The sequence below is a fragment of the Zosterops lateralis genome, assembly GCF_965231275.1.
Source record: "Zosterops lateralis genome assembly, chromosome: Z".
Classification (NCBI taxonomy): domain Eukaryota; kingdom Metazoa; phylum Chordata; class Aves; order Passeriformes; family Zosteropidae; genus Zosterops; species Zosterops lateralis.
This window is the reverse complement of record NC_139800.1, coordinates 27050551-27070805: the sequence shown is the minus strand read 5'-3', so window position 1 is coordinate 27070805 and position 20255 is coordinate 27050551. Positions and strand designations below refer to the sequence as shown.

The 20255-nt window shown below is 42.4% G+C and overlaps 1 protein-coding gene across 4 annotated transcripts in view; it reads right to left on the bottom strand.

Annotated features, from left to right (window-relative positions):
* The window catches only part of SETBP1 (SET binding protein 1), a 268589-nt gene that overhangs the window by 215860 nt on the left and 32474 nt on the right, over positions 1-20255 (bottom strand). For 3 of the 4 annotated variants that reach the window (XM_083883743.1, XM_083883746.1, XM_083883745.1), the window contains one exon: positions 84-167. The exons of the other annotated variant lie outside the window; for it this stretch is intronic. In XM_083883743.1, coding sequence (XP_083739869.1) covers positions 84-167 — 84 coding nt within the window. The remainder of the gene's footprint in view (positions 1-83; positions 168-20255) is intronic. 4 annotated transcript variants of the gene reach the window in all.

The window sequence follows — 20255 nt, the reverse complement described above, 5'->3', positions numbered from 1 at the left end:
TCTGATAGGCAACAACACAGATCAAATCCACCAGACATTAAGAAATTCTTAGATTTCACCAGTTAAGGTACATATTGACTGACCTGATCTGAATCTTTCACTTGAGAACTTTTCCCTTTTCTGCAACCACAACTCATAAGCAGTTTTGCATCTCCAGTGACTTTTCCCTATAAGAGATAAGGAAGGAAAAACATCAGCACAATCTGAACCACTGAAGACCAAGAGGCTTGTACTTGTGCTCAGGTCAGGGGAAGTCTGTGGACTCTTCTTGTGTTGCTGGAAGGTTCTCTTTCACAGAAGGGAAGCTCTCAAACTGCCAAGAAGACTTCCCCACAGGATATCACAACATTAGGGAAGTTGCACAGAGGAAGAAGGAAAGCAACTTATGTGGAAAAAGACAGTGGGAAAGCAAAGCTGAAAAGAAACATGTTATTTTAACCCATGTTTCCATACACTTGCATGAACAGGAACATGTCTAGCATGCTCAGACAGTACAAATATCAAACTGCAGTGACTTGAGCAAAAGCTCATACACTACTTTTTCTGTTCACCTTTACCAAGTTAATGCCTGCTTGCTTCTCATGTCCCAGATTTGGTGAAATAAAATCTTTAGGAGAGACTTGCTCTCAGTAGAACTATAGGTCCACATCATCTCTGGTAAACCCACACTGGAATCCAAGCACACTCTCACCTAAGACTTCTGGTACAGAGTCTGCATGTCTGTGACACAGAATCATAGAATGTTCAGGTTGGAAGGGACCTTAGAGATCACCCAGTTCCACCCCCTACCATGGGCAGGGACATATTCCCCATGATCAGGTTGCTCCAAGCCCCCTGTCTAACCTGACCTTGGACATTTCCAGGGACTGATGCTCAGACCAATAGAGATTTGCAAAGAAACAGAGTCCACTCACTCTCCTTTTACCTGTAAGCAACAGTCTGAGCGTGAAGCTGAGCTCAGACACCTTTATTTTTGTTGAAAATCAGGCTGAGTGTGATCCAAGCAGGAAGGTTCCTTATGTTGACAGGGTTCTTTTCTGAGGGTTATTTGAGTCACTTTGGTTCTTCACCAAAGTGTTTTGTTGCTTATCAAATCTGGACATCTTGATAGATCACCATGGCAGAAAGGAGTTGGGATTCCAGAGTTGGTCAAAATGCTGCTTGAATTTAAACTGCGTGGAGTCAAAAAGACCCAGTGGAGTCCCCACAAACGTATCATAATTACTTGTTTTTCCATAGGCATGCACACAAAGACATTGCCTACTTTCAGTCTTTTCTGTCCATAGTTGAAAAATAAACACTTTTGGCATCTGCTGGGGAACAGAGGGAGAATCTGCTTGTGTGCAGCCATGAACAGTCATGAGATTTCATCAGATTAATTTATATAGAAAAGGAGATCCCAACACAGTTAGTGATTTTAGCCAAGTGGAAGTGCTCTGCCCTTAAGGACGAGGAAGGGAAAGGGCATGATTAAAAGGAATTGCAGCCATTGCTCAATGTCAGGGCACAGCACGGAGATGACTCTTGATAGTGGGAATTAAAAACAGAAAGATAATCTTTTAGATACCTTGGGAGAGCCTGCAACCTGCCAGGTGTGGGGACATCTCTTACTTGGTAAGCTCAGAATCTCACAAGTTCAGCAAGGTCAGGTAATGTGCAGAAATTATCTTTTTCTCTCCTTCCAAAAGAGAAGCTGTGAAAAAACTAAGATACTGAAAAGACTGTACTGATACTTACTTAACCTGATAACTACTCAAAATGCCTCATGTTTGGGCTGCTGATTACAAACTGTCAGACTCTGAGGTTTTCAGGGGACTACTTCCAACTAGCCTCCTCTGCCTATGACTCTCATTTGTCAAAGGTGTTTCACCCTTGCCCAGCTACTACGATCTTTCAACAAATTGTCTATAATCTATTAAAATAATTTTATTTTTCCTCAGAAAGAAGTTAAACTATAAGTTAAAGCAAATATATTAAAATATAGAGACAGAAAACTGAGGCACAGGGAGAGACCCCTTTGTCTAACTACAGAGTACCTTCTAGAAACCCCACAGCATATGAGGAAAGTTGGAGCTATAAAAAGACCTAGGAGAGACTCACACATTTCCCAAAAGGCCACTGGATACCTTGGGGTGGTTATAGCATTAATGTACACTTGTGGTTAAGGAACTATATCCACACATGTTCTCATTGATTCTCAGCTTGTCCCACCATCTGCTGCAAAGTCATTATGTTAAAGAAGGTAGTCCAACCCTTTTGTAACCAGAAGCCAAGGAAAAAAATTCCCATTTTTAGATCCTTCTTTGGCTCTAATACCACCTGAGCTCATGGCAAATCATGGCCATGTTCTCCTATCCAAATGGAAGTATCACCAGTTTTATTTAACAGAGAGAAATCACATGATGTTGCCCATAACCACCTGAAAAATTAAGAGTACAAGGAAAATGTGAACCCAAAACTTGAGAGTTTCTTTCTTATCCTCTGACAGTACAAGAATGAACAGGCTTTTCAACTCCCTAAGAAAACCCAAATGAAAGCAATGCACTGGATAAATAATCCCACTTCCTCTTCCAGCTGCAGATGCACCTCTCTTAATGTGCATTGGATGAATGAGCTACTACCTCCATCTTATTTTAGGAAAGATCTTTATGAGCAGATGCATAATTTGCAGATAGGTGTCTAACATTAGGCAGCTAAGTTGAAAGGCAAAAGAAAAAGAAAAAGAAAAAAAAAAAAAAAAAAAGAAAAAGAAAAAAAAAAAAAAAAGCATATGGACAACATTTGCAGCCAGTCGCAACTCTGTTCCAGAGCAGATGGAGGCCTTGTCATTCAGGGGTTTCCTCACATACACCAAGCAGTTCAGTGGGGATAGGGAAAGGGGCTTCTGTGTGGATGCTTCTGTCTGGAACCAGATTAGAGGAAAGCACTCTTTTCCACAGCACATGCCTTGTGTTACATTAAACATGCATGTGCAACTTCAGCTTTTATTCAGCAATCTGAAACAGAGCCCTCCAGGGAGCTAAGGGTTAGTGAGTTTTTGTTTGTTTATCTGTATGTTATTTTACAGTTTCTAGTGCCCAAGGAGTTTGTTAAGAAATTAAAACACCTCGCTGGGGCTATTCTGCTGTAGTTGTTGCCTCCTAGTATTTCCCTCCTTTCTTTGTCCAGTAGTGTTTGATGCTCACAGGCGAAGGAGGGAATACCACAAAGAGAGGAGCCTCATCTGACTTGGTATAGATGTTTGGTCTTAGTTAGTGGGGAATAATTTCTATGTTTCCTGGCCTTTTAATAACATGAGGTGCTATTGTTTAGAAGCAGGTGGAATTGTTTAAAACACAAGATTTTCCAACAGAGAAGATCACTTTGCCTTCTGCTGGCTCACATCCATTGCCAGACATCACCCTTCCCAAGGCAAAAAAGCAGGAAGGCTCCTTGACATATGTCCTATTATCCCACCTCTTATAGGGAATTTGGCTGGCTTCAGCCACCTCCTTGCACCATGGGCTCCAGCAGTTGGCCAAAATTTGCTGAAAAATACGAAAAACCATAATAATAGTAACAGGCTTAATTATCTCAGCTGCACGGGTGACAGGAGTTGAGCAGTTGCCAGTTTTAACAGCCTGTGGTCGAGAAACACTGAACTGCATCACCCAGAAGTCAAATGAGGGTCAGTCACAACTCGCTTCACGCCAGCAGCTCCAGGGGAGGTGCAGGGCACGCACAAATCACTGCAGCATTGCCCAGAGCAATCCTGTGTGGAGCTGCCAGCCCCGTTTGAAGGAGTCAGACACAAGGCACATGGCACCGGCCAGCCTCCAGGGAACTGCCAGGCTCTGTGCTCTGGTGTTGCTGGCTGGGATTAACAGCAGGATCCTGTCTTCCAAGTCGGTGGCTGGAAAGCTCAGCTCCAGAGGCAGGCTTGTCTTAGCAATGTGCCATGCACCTTGCAGAAGCTAACAGGTCTAGCTGGGGTTTAACTTGCTTGGTTTTCATTAGCCTTTCTCTCTTTTGAGCAACAGCAATTGAAAATACTGGAAGCAGCTTTTTCCCCAGGGAGCTGGTATAATTACCCAGAAGGTGGTCGGGTACTGGAACACCCCAGGGAGGGCCTCAAGTCTGCCAGAGTCCAAAAAGCGTTTGGACAAGGTTCTTAGTCTCACAGTGTGATCCTTGGGGCTGTCCTGTGCAGGGCCAGGAGTTGGACTTGATGATCCTTGTGAGTCACTTCCACCATGGGGTATCATTCTTTGAGTCTATGTATAGCACTGCAACAGCAAACTCCTAAAAATCCTCATGGCTGCATAAATGCCATTAGGAAGGACAACACATTCAGTGTTTGTTATGATTTTTTTTGCTGTTCTGTCAGGGTGATCCACACATTTTGAAGAACCAGTACGCAAGTGCCTACAGTGGTAGAGTGGGAGAGAAGGGGGGAAAGGAAGGGAAACAAGAACTGAATCCAAGGTGGAGGCAAGCAGCAGTACAACAGACAGCTGGTGTTTGGGTGGTGGTAAATCACCCTGAAATGAGCCTCTTCCCTCAGCTCAATGAGGCCTAAACAACAAAGGAAGGCACAGCTTGCAGCCGGACAGCCTGCTAGCCAACCACAGACACACATGACAGCTTCATTCAGGAGCCCGGAGTCAATACAAAAGCTCCGAAATCAATCCGACATCCTGCGACCTCAAACAATGCGCCAAATCTTCTCAGAATTGGAGCCCCAAATGAGGGGGAGCAGCATTCAAGGGAGATCAAAACGCAGGGCTGGCATTGAAAGAGACTAAAAAGGAGAAGAATGTTCCCAGTTTATTAATGGTGAGGTCTGGCCGGCTGCATCCCAGCCACCATAGGTTACGTTCATTAAAGGGCAGCGCTTTGCACGTATTATGCAGAGCGCCCGGAGAGTATGTGTTGTGTGCGTGTGTCTGCCAGCGTGCCCCTCACTTGCTAGAGATCAGGATGTGCCTTTCTGCTTAGCACTGTTGTCTCCATAAGAAATTCCTCCTGTGTGAACTGCAAACGGAGTTTTTTCCCACTTGAGCGACTGTATGGGCACAGACGCGCACACATACACACGCTCTCTCTCATCCCTGAGCCTGAAAAGCATAAAGGAACTAAGACAGACTCTTTCCAACCTAAAAAAAAAGAAAAAAAAAAAAAAAAAAAAAAAAAAAAAAAAAAAGAAAAAAAAAAAAAAGAAAGACAACATTTCACATCCTCTTCCTTCCTGGCCATACTTTTAGCTCACACACACAAAATCTATTACAAAAGACCAAAGAATTATGCGATTGCTGCTACTGCTGATGGAGTTGATTGCTCCATAAACCCCACTCCTACTTGCCATAAAGGATCTGATCCCACAGCACAACAAATCCACAAAGGAGAGCAAAGGAAAAGAAAGAAAACCTGCTTCAGTCCCTGGAGTTGTCCCCTCTGGGCAGGATTGCCCCTGCTGGGGTAGTTTCACTTGCAGAATCTGTTTTGCAGCACTGCACAAAAATGGCACCCTTCCCCCTTCAACAACAAAAAGGGCAAGCAAATCCTTTTTATCAGCTTTCCTTTGAAGGCAGGTGGAAAACTATAATATAGACATACACAGGAAAAAAAAGGGTAAATACCATTTGTAAAAGAACTGTTTGGATTTGCCTGTCCTAATTATCTTCTTTTCAGCTGCCACATTTGAAAGAATCAGACCTTGAAAATTTTCTCCTTCTTGATGCACAGCCCAAGACGAAGGGCTTGCTAGAGGAGGTCAGACTTGAAAAATATTTTCTTTTTTTGTGCTGCAATGTGAGTAGATAAAGAGAAAGGACTGAAATTTTCAAAGCTGTCTGTGGGTCTTGATGCACATTTCCCATGAGTTTTTACTGAAGACATGTCAAAGCCTAATCGCCTTTGCTTTTGATGTGTCACACTGATCTGATATTTAGAACAGACATGGCTGAGGAAGCAAGCAAGCTCTCTCAAATTTGGAGAATTTTAGACAAACAGAAACTGAAAACATTAAATGCTCCTTAGGATGCAGCAAGTCCAATGTATTTTATCTTAAAATTAGGGGGGAAAAAATTAAGAAAAAATGTGCACATTCTGTCCCTGGAAGTGTTCAAGGCCAGGTTGGATGGGGCTTTGAGAAACGTGGTCTATCAGAAGGTGTCCCTGCCTGTGGCAGGAGGTTGAAACCAGATGATCTTTAAGGTCTCTTCCAACCCAAATTATTCTGTGATTCTGTGAAATGAATGTTTAAGTGTCCACAAAAAAATCTTTATGTTTATTTACATTTTATTCACACTGTCATGAGTCTATACAGTTATTGCCACCACTTGGAAGTCCTTTCCTTAAAGACCACGAGCATGACCTCTGTCTCCTCCTTTAAAAAGATATCCCTAATTTTACTTTGTGGTAATGTCATACAGATGCCAGAGGGCAACTGGGAAAAGACAAGTGTAGCAGATGGGAACAAGTTTTTTTCGAGGTAGAATGGAAGGTCACCTCCAAAGGCAAGACAAGATGAGGTGATGTCCAAACCCTAGGCAAGAAGACTAGAGCAGTCCTCACCTGGTTTATCAGCAGTAAACCAAAACCCCTCTCCATTAGCATTCTTAGAAAGAGGAAAACTGCATCTAGTCTGGACAAGTGCCCAAATACATGCTACATGAGTGGTAGGACAAGATGGAGGCTGCAATAATTCCTAGCACTACAGACGAAACAGTGCAGAGATCAAATGGAAAAAAGATTCAACATTAGGGGTTTTTGTGAGAGTAATAAAGTGGAAACTTTTTTAGATAACTAACTTTTAGAGTCTAAATGTATGGTTTTCAAATTCAGGAAAACTGAGCTCTTATTTGGATGAACTGCCTTCTTTGTTTTGTTTTGTTTTGTTTTATCTTGCATGCTTTAAACTTTGCTATTTAAATAATTTAACAATCTATCTTAAATATTTCACCAATAAATTACAGGCTTGTGTTTCTATTTCATGTTGAAACTAATCAGTGGAGGAGTGCCTGAGCTGTAAGTTAAAATTCTGCTCCACCAAGCCAGTGATGCATAATCACTCTGCATAATCTCTAGTGAATAAAAACTTCTCTGTAGAATTAATGCCATATAAAAAGTTCTTTGTGTAGGTTTAAGGTGCAACTGTAGCCCAGGATCATCTGCATCCTGCCAACAAGACCAGGATTTCCAGAGTTAATTGGTGTGTAGAGTTTTCCCACCCTGGCAAGAAGAAGAAGCATGGAGCTCAGAGCTGAACCTCAGACATGGGCACATTGAGATGGAGTCCTATCCAGCAGTCAGGATGCTGATAATATGCACAGACCTCGAAATCGTCCATGTGTATGATGATTGTATTGGGATTCCATGCTTGGTCTCATCAAAGAGAAGCAAATAGAACATAATTATGATGTTGGCCAAAATAGGTGATTTTTAAGAAAGCCTCTAGGATTAAGGTGTTGAGGGCCTGTACCAAGGAACACCAAAACCCACTGAGCATCAGCAGGAATAACACTTCTCAAGTTCCTAAATTGTGTAATCACTTTGAATCTCAGTGAAGCTGAGATTCAAAAACAACATATTTACAAAAAGTAAGAAAAGTACACCTACCTCTCCTCACTCTCTCCCAAAGTCTGAGTACATCAAAATGAAGCCAGGAAGCCTTGCATATCCATGCTTTAGTGCAATTCACTCTAATTTTCTTCCTAAATCATTGAGACATATTTCAGGCAAGACTCTCTTTGGTCTCAGTCAGCAAAATCCAAAATGCATGACCAATGTGAATAGATAGCCAGAAGCTGATAGCTTGCATATTGAGTCCAAAAAGCAAACTGAGGCAGAAAAGAATGAAGGCCAAAACAGAAGGGAAGGGGAAAGGGGGATCACTGTCGACTAAATAGTTATTAAGCTGCCTTTACCTTTGTTTTGTGTCAACTTTTTACTTTGTTTTGTTTCAAAACTTAAAAGTCATGCCTTTTGCTTCAAAGGACTGTTAAGTGGGTGATCTCTCTTTGATGCCCATAGGAGCAAAACATACACAGTCTTATTTGCAAAGAAAAAAAATCATCCAGGGCAACATGACTCCTCTTCTGCAGCTAGGCAAAAACCTCCACATGCCAGGTCCTAAACCTCCTGTCTGGAGCTTTTCTGGGACGGGGGGAGTGAGACGGAAATCGGAGGCATGTCCTGCTCCTCCTTATTTGAGGCAGACATCCCCATCTCTCCTTCCCATGTGCAGCCAACAAGACTTCCTGCACCAACTGACACGGAAACAGCTAATTTACTGCTTTGTGTCAGGAAGGTTTCAGTCCCCTGTGCCCCAGACTCCTCAGTTGGGCTGCTTCATTTCAAAAAGGGTCTTCCCTTCCTCCTGCCCTTCCCCTCCAACACACACTCCTCCTCCTCTTCTGCTTTTGTAACTTATCTCCCTGCAAGCCACTTCCCAACAGGAGTTGAAATTAAACAGGCTGCCCATATGCCATGGCTCACTTGTTGTCTGCTCCCCTCACTGCCATCTGGCCTATTTGCTCAGCCAAAGAGAAAAACAAAAATAGTGGAGAAAAGAAAAGAAAAGAAAAGAAAAGAAAAGAAAAGAAAAGAAAAGAAAAGAAAAGAAAAGAAAAGAAAAGAAAAGAAAAGAAAAGAAAAGAAAAGAAAAGAAAAGAAAAGAAAAGAAAAGAAAAGAAAAGAAAAGAAAAGAAAAGAAAAGAAAAGAAAAGAAAAGAAAAGAAAAGAAAAGAAAAGAAAAGAAAAGAAAAGAAAAGAAAAGAAAAGAAAAGAAAAGAAAAGAAAAGAAAGAGAAAAGAAAAAGGGGTGGGGAGGATAAGGAAAAGAAAAAGGATAAATCCAGACACAATGAAGACGATGAGGGAGGTGATGATGCTGTCTCTCACATCTGCTCCTTGGCCAGGCTCCCAGATAGATCAGTAATGGAGAGCAGTAGAACCAGTGACAATTAACCCAAACATAGTCCTGTTTATTTAACCTGTTCACAGAGATCAACCCATGTGCTGCTCCCCTGGCAAGGAGGCACTACACTCAGATTCCCCCTGAGAGACTTCTAGCTAGAGGAGGAAAAGGGAGATTTTCATCTCCTGAACTGGGCTGACAGATTCTTCAGGACTTGGTAAATGTGATGCTGGGCTAAGGTTTTCTTTAACTCCCTAAGTCACCTTATCTTTTCCTATAGTAGCACAGGCTAGAGCAAGGAGAGGTGTGACTGTGAGGGAGGGGAAAGTTGCATTCGATTTTTGATGCACCCTAATTTCCCAAGTTCCTGACCCTGCAAAACCAGAAGGAAAGGAAGAAAGAAAGTGGCACTAAAGATATCAGAAAGGAAAACAAACAAACAAACAAACAAAACAAACAAAAAAAAGAACAAAAACAAACAAACAAAAAAACACACCATTTTTTTGGTGTAAAATGCACCATTATTTCCACACAACATCATTAAAAATAATTTCATCCCTGGAAAGTGCGAAAGTGCAGACAACAGAGATTTTTGTTTTGTTTTGTTTTGTTTTGTTTTGTTTTGTTTTGTTTGTTTGTTTTGTTTTGTTTTTCTTTTTCTTTTTTTGGGGGGGTGGTTCCTTTTTTTTCTTTTCTTTTTGAAAAGGGAAAAAATAAAGAGGCTGCATGGCTCTCCATCAATAAACATTTGTGGCAGGGTGGTAGTAAGTCTGTGGGTATAACAGAAATTATGTTTGTTGAAATGAAAACTTAGAGGTTAAAAAAAAATAGATTAACTAGAAAAATAAGTTTCTAAACTAGACAACTACAAAGCTGTTTAAACAGCAGAGTGAAAAAGGGAGTAAGAAAACTTTTTCAACACCTTTTACTGATTTGTTTTTCTTTTTTTTTTAACTTGCAATGAGATATTGCATACCTGTGCAGATCGGTGTCAAAAGCCAAATGGCTGGTTCCTCTGCAGGCAAACCCCACTGAGCCACGAGATGATGATAATTACCACTAGAGCTGCATGAGATCATGCAGGGGAATGCCCTGCAGGGAGAGGGGGCTGGGGAGGAAGAGCACACCTCCTCTTTCCAAGGGGTTGTGTTTGGGAACAGATGCTGCCCAGAAGGAAAGGTGTCGCACAGACTGCCAGGAAAGGAGCACTTCCATTAGCCATCTGAGTCCTTCCCAAACACAGAGCAGAGGAGATGATCCTCCTGAAGGCAGTACCTTCTGATTCAAGGCTGTATTTTTCCACTGCAGTCTGACTCAACAAGAGAACAGAACTGTTTTCACTCATGATTGTTCCTCTGCTTGGAAGCACTGATCTACATGAGTGTTGTCTGTCTTAGGATCCTCATTTATCTACATACATCTACCTGCATCTGTACATGTAGGGAAGCAACATGCAGAGTGTGGCAAGAGTTGCCCCAAAGGAAAGGTTGCATTGAGTTTTCCAGCTGTGGTCCCTAATACAGAATCAGAAAATCACAGAATGTTCTGGGTCGGAAGGAACCAACCACAAGGATCATCAAGTCCAACTTCTGGCCCTTCACAAAACAACCAAAAGATTAACCCCAAGATTCACACCATGTGCCTGGTTCTAGAGAACTCTTTCCCCACCCAAACAGCCCACTCGCAGTCAGAAAGGAGGAAGTGCTTTGTGAATGCAAAATACTTTATAACAGTAGAAACAGAAACCAGAAGTTCACATAAAACTGAAACACAGCAGCATTTCCATCTTTAACATTGCTGCAGTCACTCTGCAGAGGGGCCTCCAGATTTGGGAACCAATAAAGCAGGAACAGCCACAGAGAAGTCCTCTGTGAGGAAACTAATTTCACCACAGGTTTTGGCTGACATCACTAGCCCATCCTTGCTCCACTGCTGTAGTTTATGATCTCAACACGAAGCACCTCTGTGGAGTCATTCCCTCCTATCTTACCGCAGCCCATCCATTATCCTCTGCCTAATTACTTCCACAGCACTGCTGTAACAGAGATATTTCCTACAGCTGAACATTTGTATTCCCAAGAGCTGGCACCTGCCAGGTCAAGTTCCTCAGTCTTTACATTTGATGTTACTACTGCAGGAAGATGTTCCAGAGAACAGAAGAGCACACAAAGACAGCAATCAATCTGATTCCTCCATTTGGATATTTCTTTAAACAAAAAGGGACTTGCTAAAGATCATGTTACATTATTCTACAGAAATAGGGTGGAAGGAAAGAGGAATTCTGACTACAATCTGTCCAACACTCCATTAAATCAGAATTCTCTCATTAGGGATAACAATGAGCTGCAATAAAATCATTGAGAAGGCGGTGCAACATGGAAAACTGGGAAGGGGAGGGTTAATTGCTCTTGTACTTTCGTTTTGAGATATGGGAGCTGGGAGCAATCAACACTAAGCTAATGTCATCCGAGCTGACTCCTAACACTACACCCCCTTTGAGGTCACAGTTTTCCACAAAACCAACCAATTTGTCCTGTGAAGGGAATGAGGACACTGGGCATTTTGTAGACTGCAGAAAAAGCTCTAGAAATCCTCTAATGTGCCCACTCACAGGATGCCACTTGTGGCAGTTCAAGGAGCAGCAAGTACCAACATTCATCTCTCTAACTGGAGTTTCTGAGCATGAAGCTATCCCAGAAGCACATCATTTCACATGCACACTCTGTAGCAAGGTTTCAAAATACTCTGCATCTATAGGTTGTGATAAGGGAAGATGTTGCCCTCTCATGACAATGCCATTGGCTTGACACTGAGAAATTTTGGGCCTCTTGACTTGCCTTCCTTTGTATTTTAAAAATCACTTTCACTATCTCTGATTCCTTCCTTTCTTCCCATGTTTAATGATAAGAAATCTTTTCATTATAGGAGGGCCTGAGAGTAGTTTTTTTCAAACCAATAGTAGGATCATTTCTAATCCACTATATCTGAGATGTTCAACTGTGACTTCTTGATTTATACAACAGAACTGAACACCTTCAAAGCTCTCCCATCCAGATATTGGATTAATAAAGGCATATAGAATCCATCTAGACCTGGAAAATTCTGCTGCTCCAGCAGCTATAAGACCACTAGTGGTGAAATTTAAGGGATCGTGTTTGCCAGTCTTGGCCTTACAAAGACCAAAGGACAATTGTCAACTTTAAAGAGGAGCTTCTTCAGTTCTATATCATGCATAAACATGCAGGCAAAAGGGGCAACATATTCGGAGACTATTTCTGAGACAAGCTGCCACTCATTGGCCAAGGAAGTCCAACCACATCATCAGTATGAAGGGTCAAAGGCAAGAGAGAGAATCTGAAGCCTCTCTGGTGACCCGTGACAGGACCCAAGAGAATTGAATGAAGTTGTGTCAGGGGAGGTATAGGTTGTATATTAGGAAAACATTCTTCCCCCAGAGAGTTGTTGGGCACTGGAACAGGCTCCCCAGGGCAGTGGTCACAGTGCCAGCCTGGCAGAGTTCAAGAAGTATTTGGACAATGCTCTCAGGCACTATGGCATGATTTTTGGGGGTGTCCTGTACACAGGAACTGGACTCAATGATCCCTGTAGACCTCTTCCATTTCAGGATTTTCTATGATTCTATGAGTCTCTTTATCCTGACAGTCCCAGATTTCCCTGTTATAAAGCCTATGGGTACTACTGCAAGGCTGCCAGGCTTGTCTTAACTACTGTGTCTTATCAGATTCTCACCTTTAGGGGTGCTTTAAGGCCATCTGCCACCCCCAACTTCCTGTATTAGCTGTCCCAGCGTCTCTGTTGGAAGTTCAAAAAAACCCCAAGGCTCTGGGTCACAGTGAGCCACAAATCCACTGTGTAAGACTGGACCCAAACCTAGCTTTTCTGCTGCTAAAGCTGGATCTAAAACTACAAGACACAGAACAGTCATATGCAAATCAGAGGCAAGCATGGGGAGATAGCCAGCTGCTGGCCAGGCAGCCTACTCTGCCTCAAAGGAGACAAAACACAACCAAAACCTCCTTAATTCCCAGCAGAGGCTGAGGATGGCCCAGGCAGAGCAGCAGAATGCTGGCAGACACAGCTCCAGCCTCCTCCCTGGCCTGCCTGGGGCTTCAAAGGCCTAAATCAAAGCAGAAGGAGGAACTCAAATGCTTAATAATCTTCAGTTTGGACTTGCTTTAGCAATGGTGTCAATAAATACATACATACATACATACATACATACATACATACATACATACATACCAAATTACCTCTCTCATCTAGCCAAATGTGGCCAAAACCCCTATTTATTTTCATTTAAATTCCCTAAAAGCAAGTCATGGTTTTCTGAGAATGTGAAGTTTAAAAGACCATTCAAATTTCTGTGCATTTTCATTCTTTGACAGAAAAATTGCATTTTTAGGGAGGACAAGGACTGCCTTGTTTTCATTTGAAATCTGAGAGAGATCTTTCCAACCAAACTTATCAAATTTATCAGCTCCCACCCATGTTACTTCACCATCATTCTAACATATGATGCTCACTTTCACCAGCGTGGTTTTTGTATTTTCTTGAGGTGTTACAAGCAAAATCAGTGGGGAAAGGATGAAGTACATTTGTAATTTCTAAAAATATTCCAAACAAGCAAAGTGTCTTGTAAGAAGCATGGATGATCTGAGCTTCTTTTCTGGTTGTAAAATGTTACAACAGGGCAAACAACTGAACAAGTACATCAAAATATTGATAGCCCTTACTGCAAAATACCATCCCTCCCTTTAGCCCCAGATGTTAGGAACTGCATTGCTTTGAACTGTTATTAACCATTCCTCCCACCCAATCCTCTGAGAAGATAAAAATCAAGGTCTGTGCTGCTGAGTCAGATTACAAATACCCAAATAAGACATTTACTCAGACACAGTTGGTTTTGGTCCCTACTTCTCTGAAGCTCTGTGTCATGGGCTTGTAGGAGGCTCCTTTAACTTCTTTCAGAGAAATGAATTGCTGACACCTAGAAGTCACACATAGTGAGGGAAAAAAACCCAAGAAATACATTTATTTTGTGAGGAACGAAAATTTCTAAACTTCTGGTCAAAAATTGGTTCTTCTTGATATAAAATACTGAGCAACTGAGTAGACAACCCTGTAGAAATATTATGGCCTAGAAGATAAAGCACTAGCCTGGAAATTGTGAAATATAAGCTTTTTGGAACAGCAATGCCATGTATGAATAACATGTGGCAACTCAGGTTACAGCTGTGAACCTCAGTTTCCCATGCAAATTGATACCCAAAGTGGTCTGTCTCTCCCATTAAAAAAGAAAACAAAAACAAACAAACAAACAAAAACCCAAATAAACCAAAGCAACCAAACACTCCTCTGTAGCAAGAGGTTGGTATTATGGGAATTATTTTTGAAATTAGAACTTCTGAAGTGACCAGACTCATCAGTCTCCTGAGAGAAGCTCTTCCTTTTTCATTGCTTGAAAAAGTACAATTTCCCACTCTGGAGTGAGCTCAGCTTTCAGGTCATTACAGCTGAAGACACTCAGCAAAGTTTAGATTTTCCATTTCTCTTGGGCTTCTTCAAGTCTCCTTTTTTTGTTTCAGTTTATATTTCCTCTCTTGTTGTCCTTTCATTTTAGGGTTTCAGACTTAAACAAAAAACCAAAAGCAGTGCTGACTCAAGACCTTTTTGTGTTTCTCTCATTTTGACTAGAAACCAGAACAGACCAAATAAAATGAATGATATCACTCTGGGGTTCAAAGTGCTTTGTAGATCTAACCCTTTTCTCACAGAGGATGGCGCGTGCTGTCATATCCTTTATTTGAAGGGAAGGAGATCAAAACAGAGGAAGTTTAACTTTCATTTTAAAAACCCATGTTTCCAATTCTTCAGCTTGCATGTTGGATACACCTGGGTTTTGAGCACCAAAACTATTTGGAATCTGAACCCCAAACCTTCATGGGAATATGAAGCAGCACATGTGCTGAAAATATTCACGATTAAATAGAACCAAACCTTCCTTGCTCAACACAGAAGGGATGAACTTCCCTTTTGGAGGTGAACAGGAGCTTGTAGCTGAGAACAATGGTCCTTGCTGCAAGACACTGTTTTGTTGCAAGACATAGTTTTGTGTTTGTCTCAGATGCGCTGGCCTCTTGACATCCCCAAAACAAATAAACAATGACAAGTTTTTAACTGAACTTTATTGACTTCTCATCTTTTTTTTTTTTTTTTTTTTTTTGTTTTTTTTTTTTTTTTTTTTTTTTTTTTTGTTTGTTTTGTTTTGTTTTGTTTTGTTTTGTTTTGGCAGGCTTACAAATGAAGGATCAGCTCTTTAGAAACTGCAGCTAAAGCTCCCTTACTTCCTGCACTGTAAGGAATGCAGAGGATGAGTGCTCGCATCTTTTTCCTAATTTCAGCACTTGGGAATTATTTCCCTCATCCTGCAATTTTGACCTCTTTTCCTTTCAGTGCCACTTGCAGTCAGAAAGTAAAAATCCAGTCCCAGGGGAATATATGGGATGTTTTACAGCCCAAAACAAGACTTCAACACTTTGTTTTGGGACTGCAAAAGGAGGCAAGACAATCACCTGCTTGAGCGAGCTCTTTGGACGAGGCAAACAAGTGTCACTTTGTTCTCCCTTGTGCAACCCAGGCACAGACTGAGGGGGGTAAGGGAAGGTCAAGACAGACCCATGATTTAAAAGCAGGAGGATGGTTTGATGACTGAATGAGTCAGGGGCTTCACTTTCAGCTTATGCTGACACAGAGCATTATGCAGAAGGAGGCACATGATCATGGAATCTTTTAGATTGGAAAATACCTCCAAGATCGCTGAGTCCAACTATTCCCTCAGCACTGCCAAGGTCACCACTGACTCATATCCCCAAGTGCCACATCCATATGGCTTTTAAATCCCTCATGGGGTGGTGATATAGCCACAAGGCTTCACCACCATAGGTGGTGAAGAAAATTTTTAATTTTTAATATTCAATCTAAACCTCCCATGGCACAGCTTGAGGCTGTTTCCTGTCATCCTGTCCCATTCCCTGGGAGTAGATCCTGACCCCGCTGGCTACCTCCTTCTGTCAAGGAGTTGTGCCAAAACGGAAGGTTTCCCCTGAGCCTTCTTTTCTCCAGGCTGAGCTCTGCTAGGTCCCTCAGCTGTTCCTGGGGCTCCAGGCCTTTCCCAAGCTCCATTCCATTCTCTGTACACACTCTCTGTTAGTGCCTCAGTTTCTCCACTGTAAAGCGTTGACTGTTCTGCTTTATTCCCATCACAGGCCTCCTGAATCAAGGCAGAAATCTGCAGTGCTGAGCAACCAACACATCAGCTGCTTTCATAGCCACACATGAGAAAAGAATCATCCCTTGCCTTGCTCCAGCAGCAAGGAATATTGCCCCAACCCTGTTAACAGCTTTCCAGGAGCAACTGTGGTACAAGGCCAGCAGAATGGAACCCTGGCAGCCCTTGGCATGCCTCACTGGAAGTTGATCCACAAAGCCAGGCAAGCTTTTCTTCCTTTTGCTCAACAACAAAGTTTTGGAGCTGTTGATAAATGCTGAAACTTTAACCAAGTTCATATTGACTATTAGGAATCTCTTGACTGCCTCTTGGGCACCTTTAAGGAGCACATGAGATTCCAAGAGCCCAGATACAACACAACTCGCTGGCTGCAAACTGGGTACACTCCTGCCAAAACCTTCCTCTGCTGCAGCTATGACATGCTCCAGAAAACATTTTATAAGTCTGCCTCCCAGCTTTATGACAAGAGCATTTAGAAGGGAATATAAACTTTGCTGACCCTCATGCTGCTTTTTGGCTTGAGGAACTGTTTCTTTTTACATCTTTCTTGCCCTACTCCCTGTCTCCTTTAACTAAGACCATATTTCTAAGAAAGCAGGAAATAGCGTTAATTGAAACCTTCTCAGTACATTAGCAGCTTTTGAAGGAGTATTTGGGGAAAGGGAAAGCAGAAGGCTTAAGGTAGAGTGTATTTGCAGGATTAAATGACCCCTTGAAGGAAGATGTCAGGGTGTGAAATGTCGGTGAACTGCTTTTGGTCACATCAACCTGGAATTTCCTCCTCACAAGTGCCACCAGACCTTCCCACTCACATCCAAGAGCGAGCAAGGAATGCCAGAGGGCTGGCTCAAGGCAGAAATCAGTGCAGTTGATCTGTGATGCATCAGACAAACACAATTTCTCTCTCTTCACGTCCACAATGACTGTAATAAGCCTTGTCCCGGCACAAGGGCATCGTGCATTACAAAGGCTTACAACACAGCTAAATGTTATCAATGTTACAAGCAAATAAAATCAAGGGTCGAGTAGTTGTCATGTTTTATCAATACATCATCAAATCTCATTAAACTCTTGTCCAGCAGATGAGAGATTGATCCTCACAACAGCTGGATTTTTCATGGTAGCATGCTATAAGCTAGACTTGCAAAGAAAGGTTTGACAGGGATTGGTCAGGTGGAAGATGTCCCTGACCATGGCAGGGGCTTGGAACAAGATGATCTTGAATGCTCCTTCTAACCCAAACCTTTCTACTATTCAATGAAAGAAAGACTCCTGTAGCTGCAAAAACATCAAGAATTGGTCAAATTCTGCTTGTGAGATATCTTAAGTTCAGAGGGGCAGCATTTTGGCTCTGCAGTTGCATGGGAAAAATGACCAAGCAAAAGGTAAGCTCCAGGCTTCAGGGATTTCCACAAGAATAAACACAAAGCTTTTGGATAGAGGTTTAGTGGGAATAGTCTTTTTATTGAAGTCCTCCCATCCTTCCTTCCCTGGCTAGCTTTCCCTGTCTCTATCTGCAGCCTGCCTGAATACCACCCAAAATATTTTCTCAATTAGAGGAGAAAACAGGAATTTGCTACTTGTCAGCCTCTATTCTGCTGCCTGTCAGCATTCAGCAAATATTTCAATCGTAGCCCTTTGCATGCTGCTAGCCCTGCTCATTTAACCTTTGGCCCTTCCCTAGGCTAATCCATCGGCCTTTACCTTCAAACCTTTACAGCCAGGGGCTGACTGCAGGATGGGCCAGCAGAGGGGAGGATGAAAGGGGTATCGTGAGTCATAAGTTTTGCCAGGTTTCATTGCAGTTTAAGGAGGGTGAGCAGAGAGGAGGGAAATTTCTGACCATGCTCCTCAAAGAATTCAACTGCCAGCAGTTGAGATTTGCACTTCCACATCTGGGTGATGGTGAGGAAAATTAACAATTTTTAAGAAAAAAAAGGGAAGGAAAACTTCTGTCATTTCAGCTCTCCTTCATCCTGTCTCAGTGGCTGGCAGCATGCAAAGGTACCTAATTGCCCATGGAGCCTTTGCTCTGCTGCCTCACCCACTCTCCTCCTCGCCTCACGTGTTTTTGAGATTAGTAGCTAACAGTTCCGCTGTCAAAAGCACATGTGATGAAAATAATGCCCAGAGCGCTGCCTGTCAGCCTCAGAAATGCCTGCTCAGCTTCAACAGTGAAGGACCCAAAAATCTCTCCCCACCTGGCCTCCCGCTCAGCCAAGCATCCACTGTGGGTCTCCAGGGGCCACGCCAAGCTGCCTGCTCTATGAGAAATCGCTGACCCTTCCATCACATGGACGCTTTAATTGTTCACATCGGTATTTTGTTTCTCTCTGCTGTAGACAGTTTGTTGTCAGTTATCTGTCCTTCATATGTAATTAATTGTGCTGTCTCCTGGCTCATTAGAAACAAACTCCTCTCCTCCCCTTCCCCCTCTCCCCCGGCCAAGTCACAGTGTGCATTATTTAGGTTAAATCATGTTTAAGTAACTACATAAATAGTAGGTCGAGTTTGCCTTTTGTCTAGGCTGAGACTGTTGCTTGGCTCCTTTCTCAAAGTGCCAGACCAGGAAAGCCCTTATCCCTGGAAGCTCTAGAAGGGAAGTCCTCACTGCCAGAGCAGCTGTGCCACCCCAGGAGCCGGGGAAGGTCCTCTGAGCAGAAGGCTCATCCACTAGGTAACGAGAAGGACTTGTCAAACTTTAATAAGGCAGGCATAAAAGTCAGCACTGCAGAGCAAAAATCCTGCCAAGGGCATGTTCATAATTTAGCAAGATATAACAGTAAGAGGAAAGTGATGATTGGTTTGATTTGTTTTATTTTTTCCCCTCCAGAGGTTATTTTAGCCAGCAAAATGTACCTCAAGAGACATCACACATAACAGGTCACCCACTACCACCTTACAACTACAGCACTGAAACTCAGGTGCTGCAATGAACATGAAATACTTCTGAGCATTCATTTAATTAAGAACAAAATGAGAGTTTCTGAAGTGGGTTTCCCTCAGTGCACCAGTTACAAAAAAAAAAAAAAAAAAAAAAAAAAAAAAAAAAAAAAAAAAAAAAAAAAAAATTGAGGATGTGGGTATACAGGTTCAATCAATCTAAAACCCAAGATGAATCATCACCTTGAACTCAAACACAACCTGTACTGAACTGTATTTTAGTGTCAGAGTAGTAAAAGTGAAACCTGTGAAGTTCATTTGCTTATTTTTCTGGGCCAAAGCTTTATGTCCTTGTAAACCATTTTCCTGTGCCAAAGTACTGCTAATATCACCTGATGCAAATATTTGAGGATTTAAATATCTGCTTCTATCTGGGAATAACCACTGACAGAATGAGCATGATAATGCTTGTTTCCTTGAGATTTCCAGCTTAGCTTAAGAGATTTAATCATCTGGAGGAGCTTTGGGTGAATCACCTGAACTTTTGGATACCAACTGGAGCCAAGGCTTCCCATGCTCCTTGTGTGTGCACATCCTCGCTGATAGACGTGGTCTAGCCAAGTGCTTTAACTGACTGGACCAGGCTTAGCTTTGTTAGATTGCCTGCGCAAAGGTTGTGAAGGGCTCCAGTGAAGACTACCACATGAAAAGCACTGCAGACATTTCCAGCAGTGTTATTCAGAACTAACTTACTGATTAGGGAAGCTGTTTATACCAGCAATGCGAGGCAATGAAGTTCTCTCTTCCTACCACAATCTGGGTACTGATGATGGCAGAACAAAAGATTTCCAGGCTGTCTGAGACCAATGAATCTGACCAGTGACATAGGAAGACCACCACTAAGAGCCAGGGGCTAGTTCAGTTTTCCAGTCTATCTACAGCTGGTCCTCTCTTCCACAAGGGCTTAGAAAGGATAGGGGTCACTGAAGTTGTTTTATGAAAGACCTTCAATCTTAACTTGCTACCTGGGCTTAATACAGCTGCTGGTCTGCCAGGGAAATGTGGTCCTGTTGACCTGAACCCTACAAAATGGCAGTCTGGCTTCCCAGCTCCCTCTCCTAACACTGCTTGTACTGCTTCAGTACCTCCACCACTTCGTCTGATT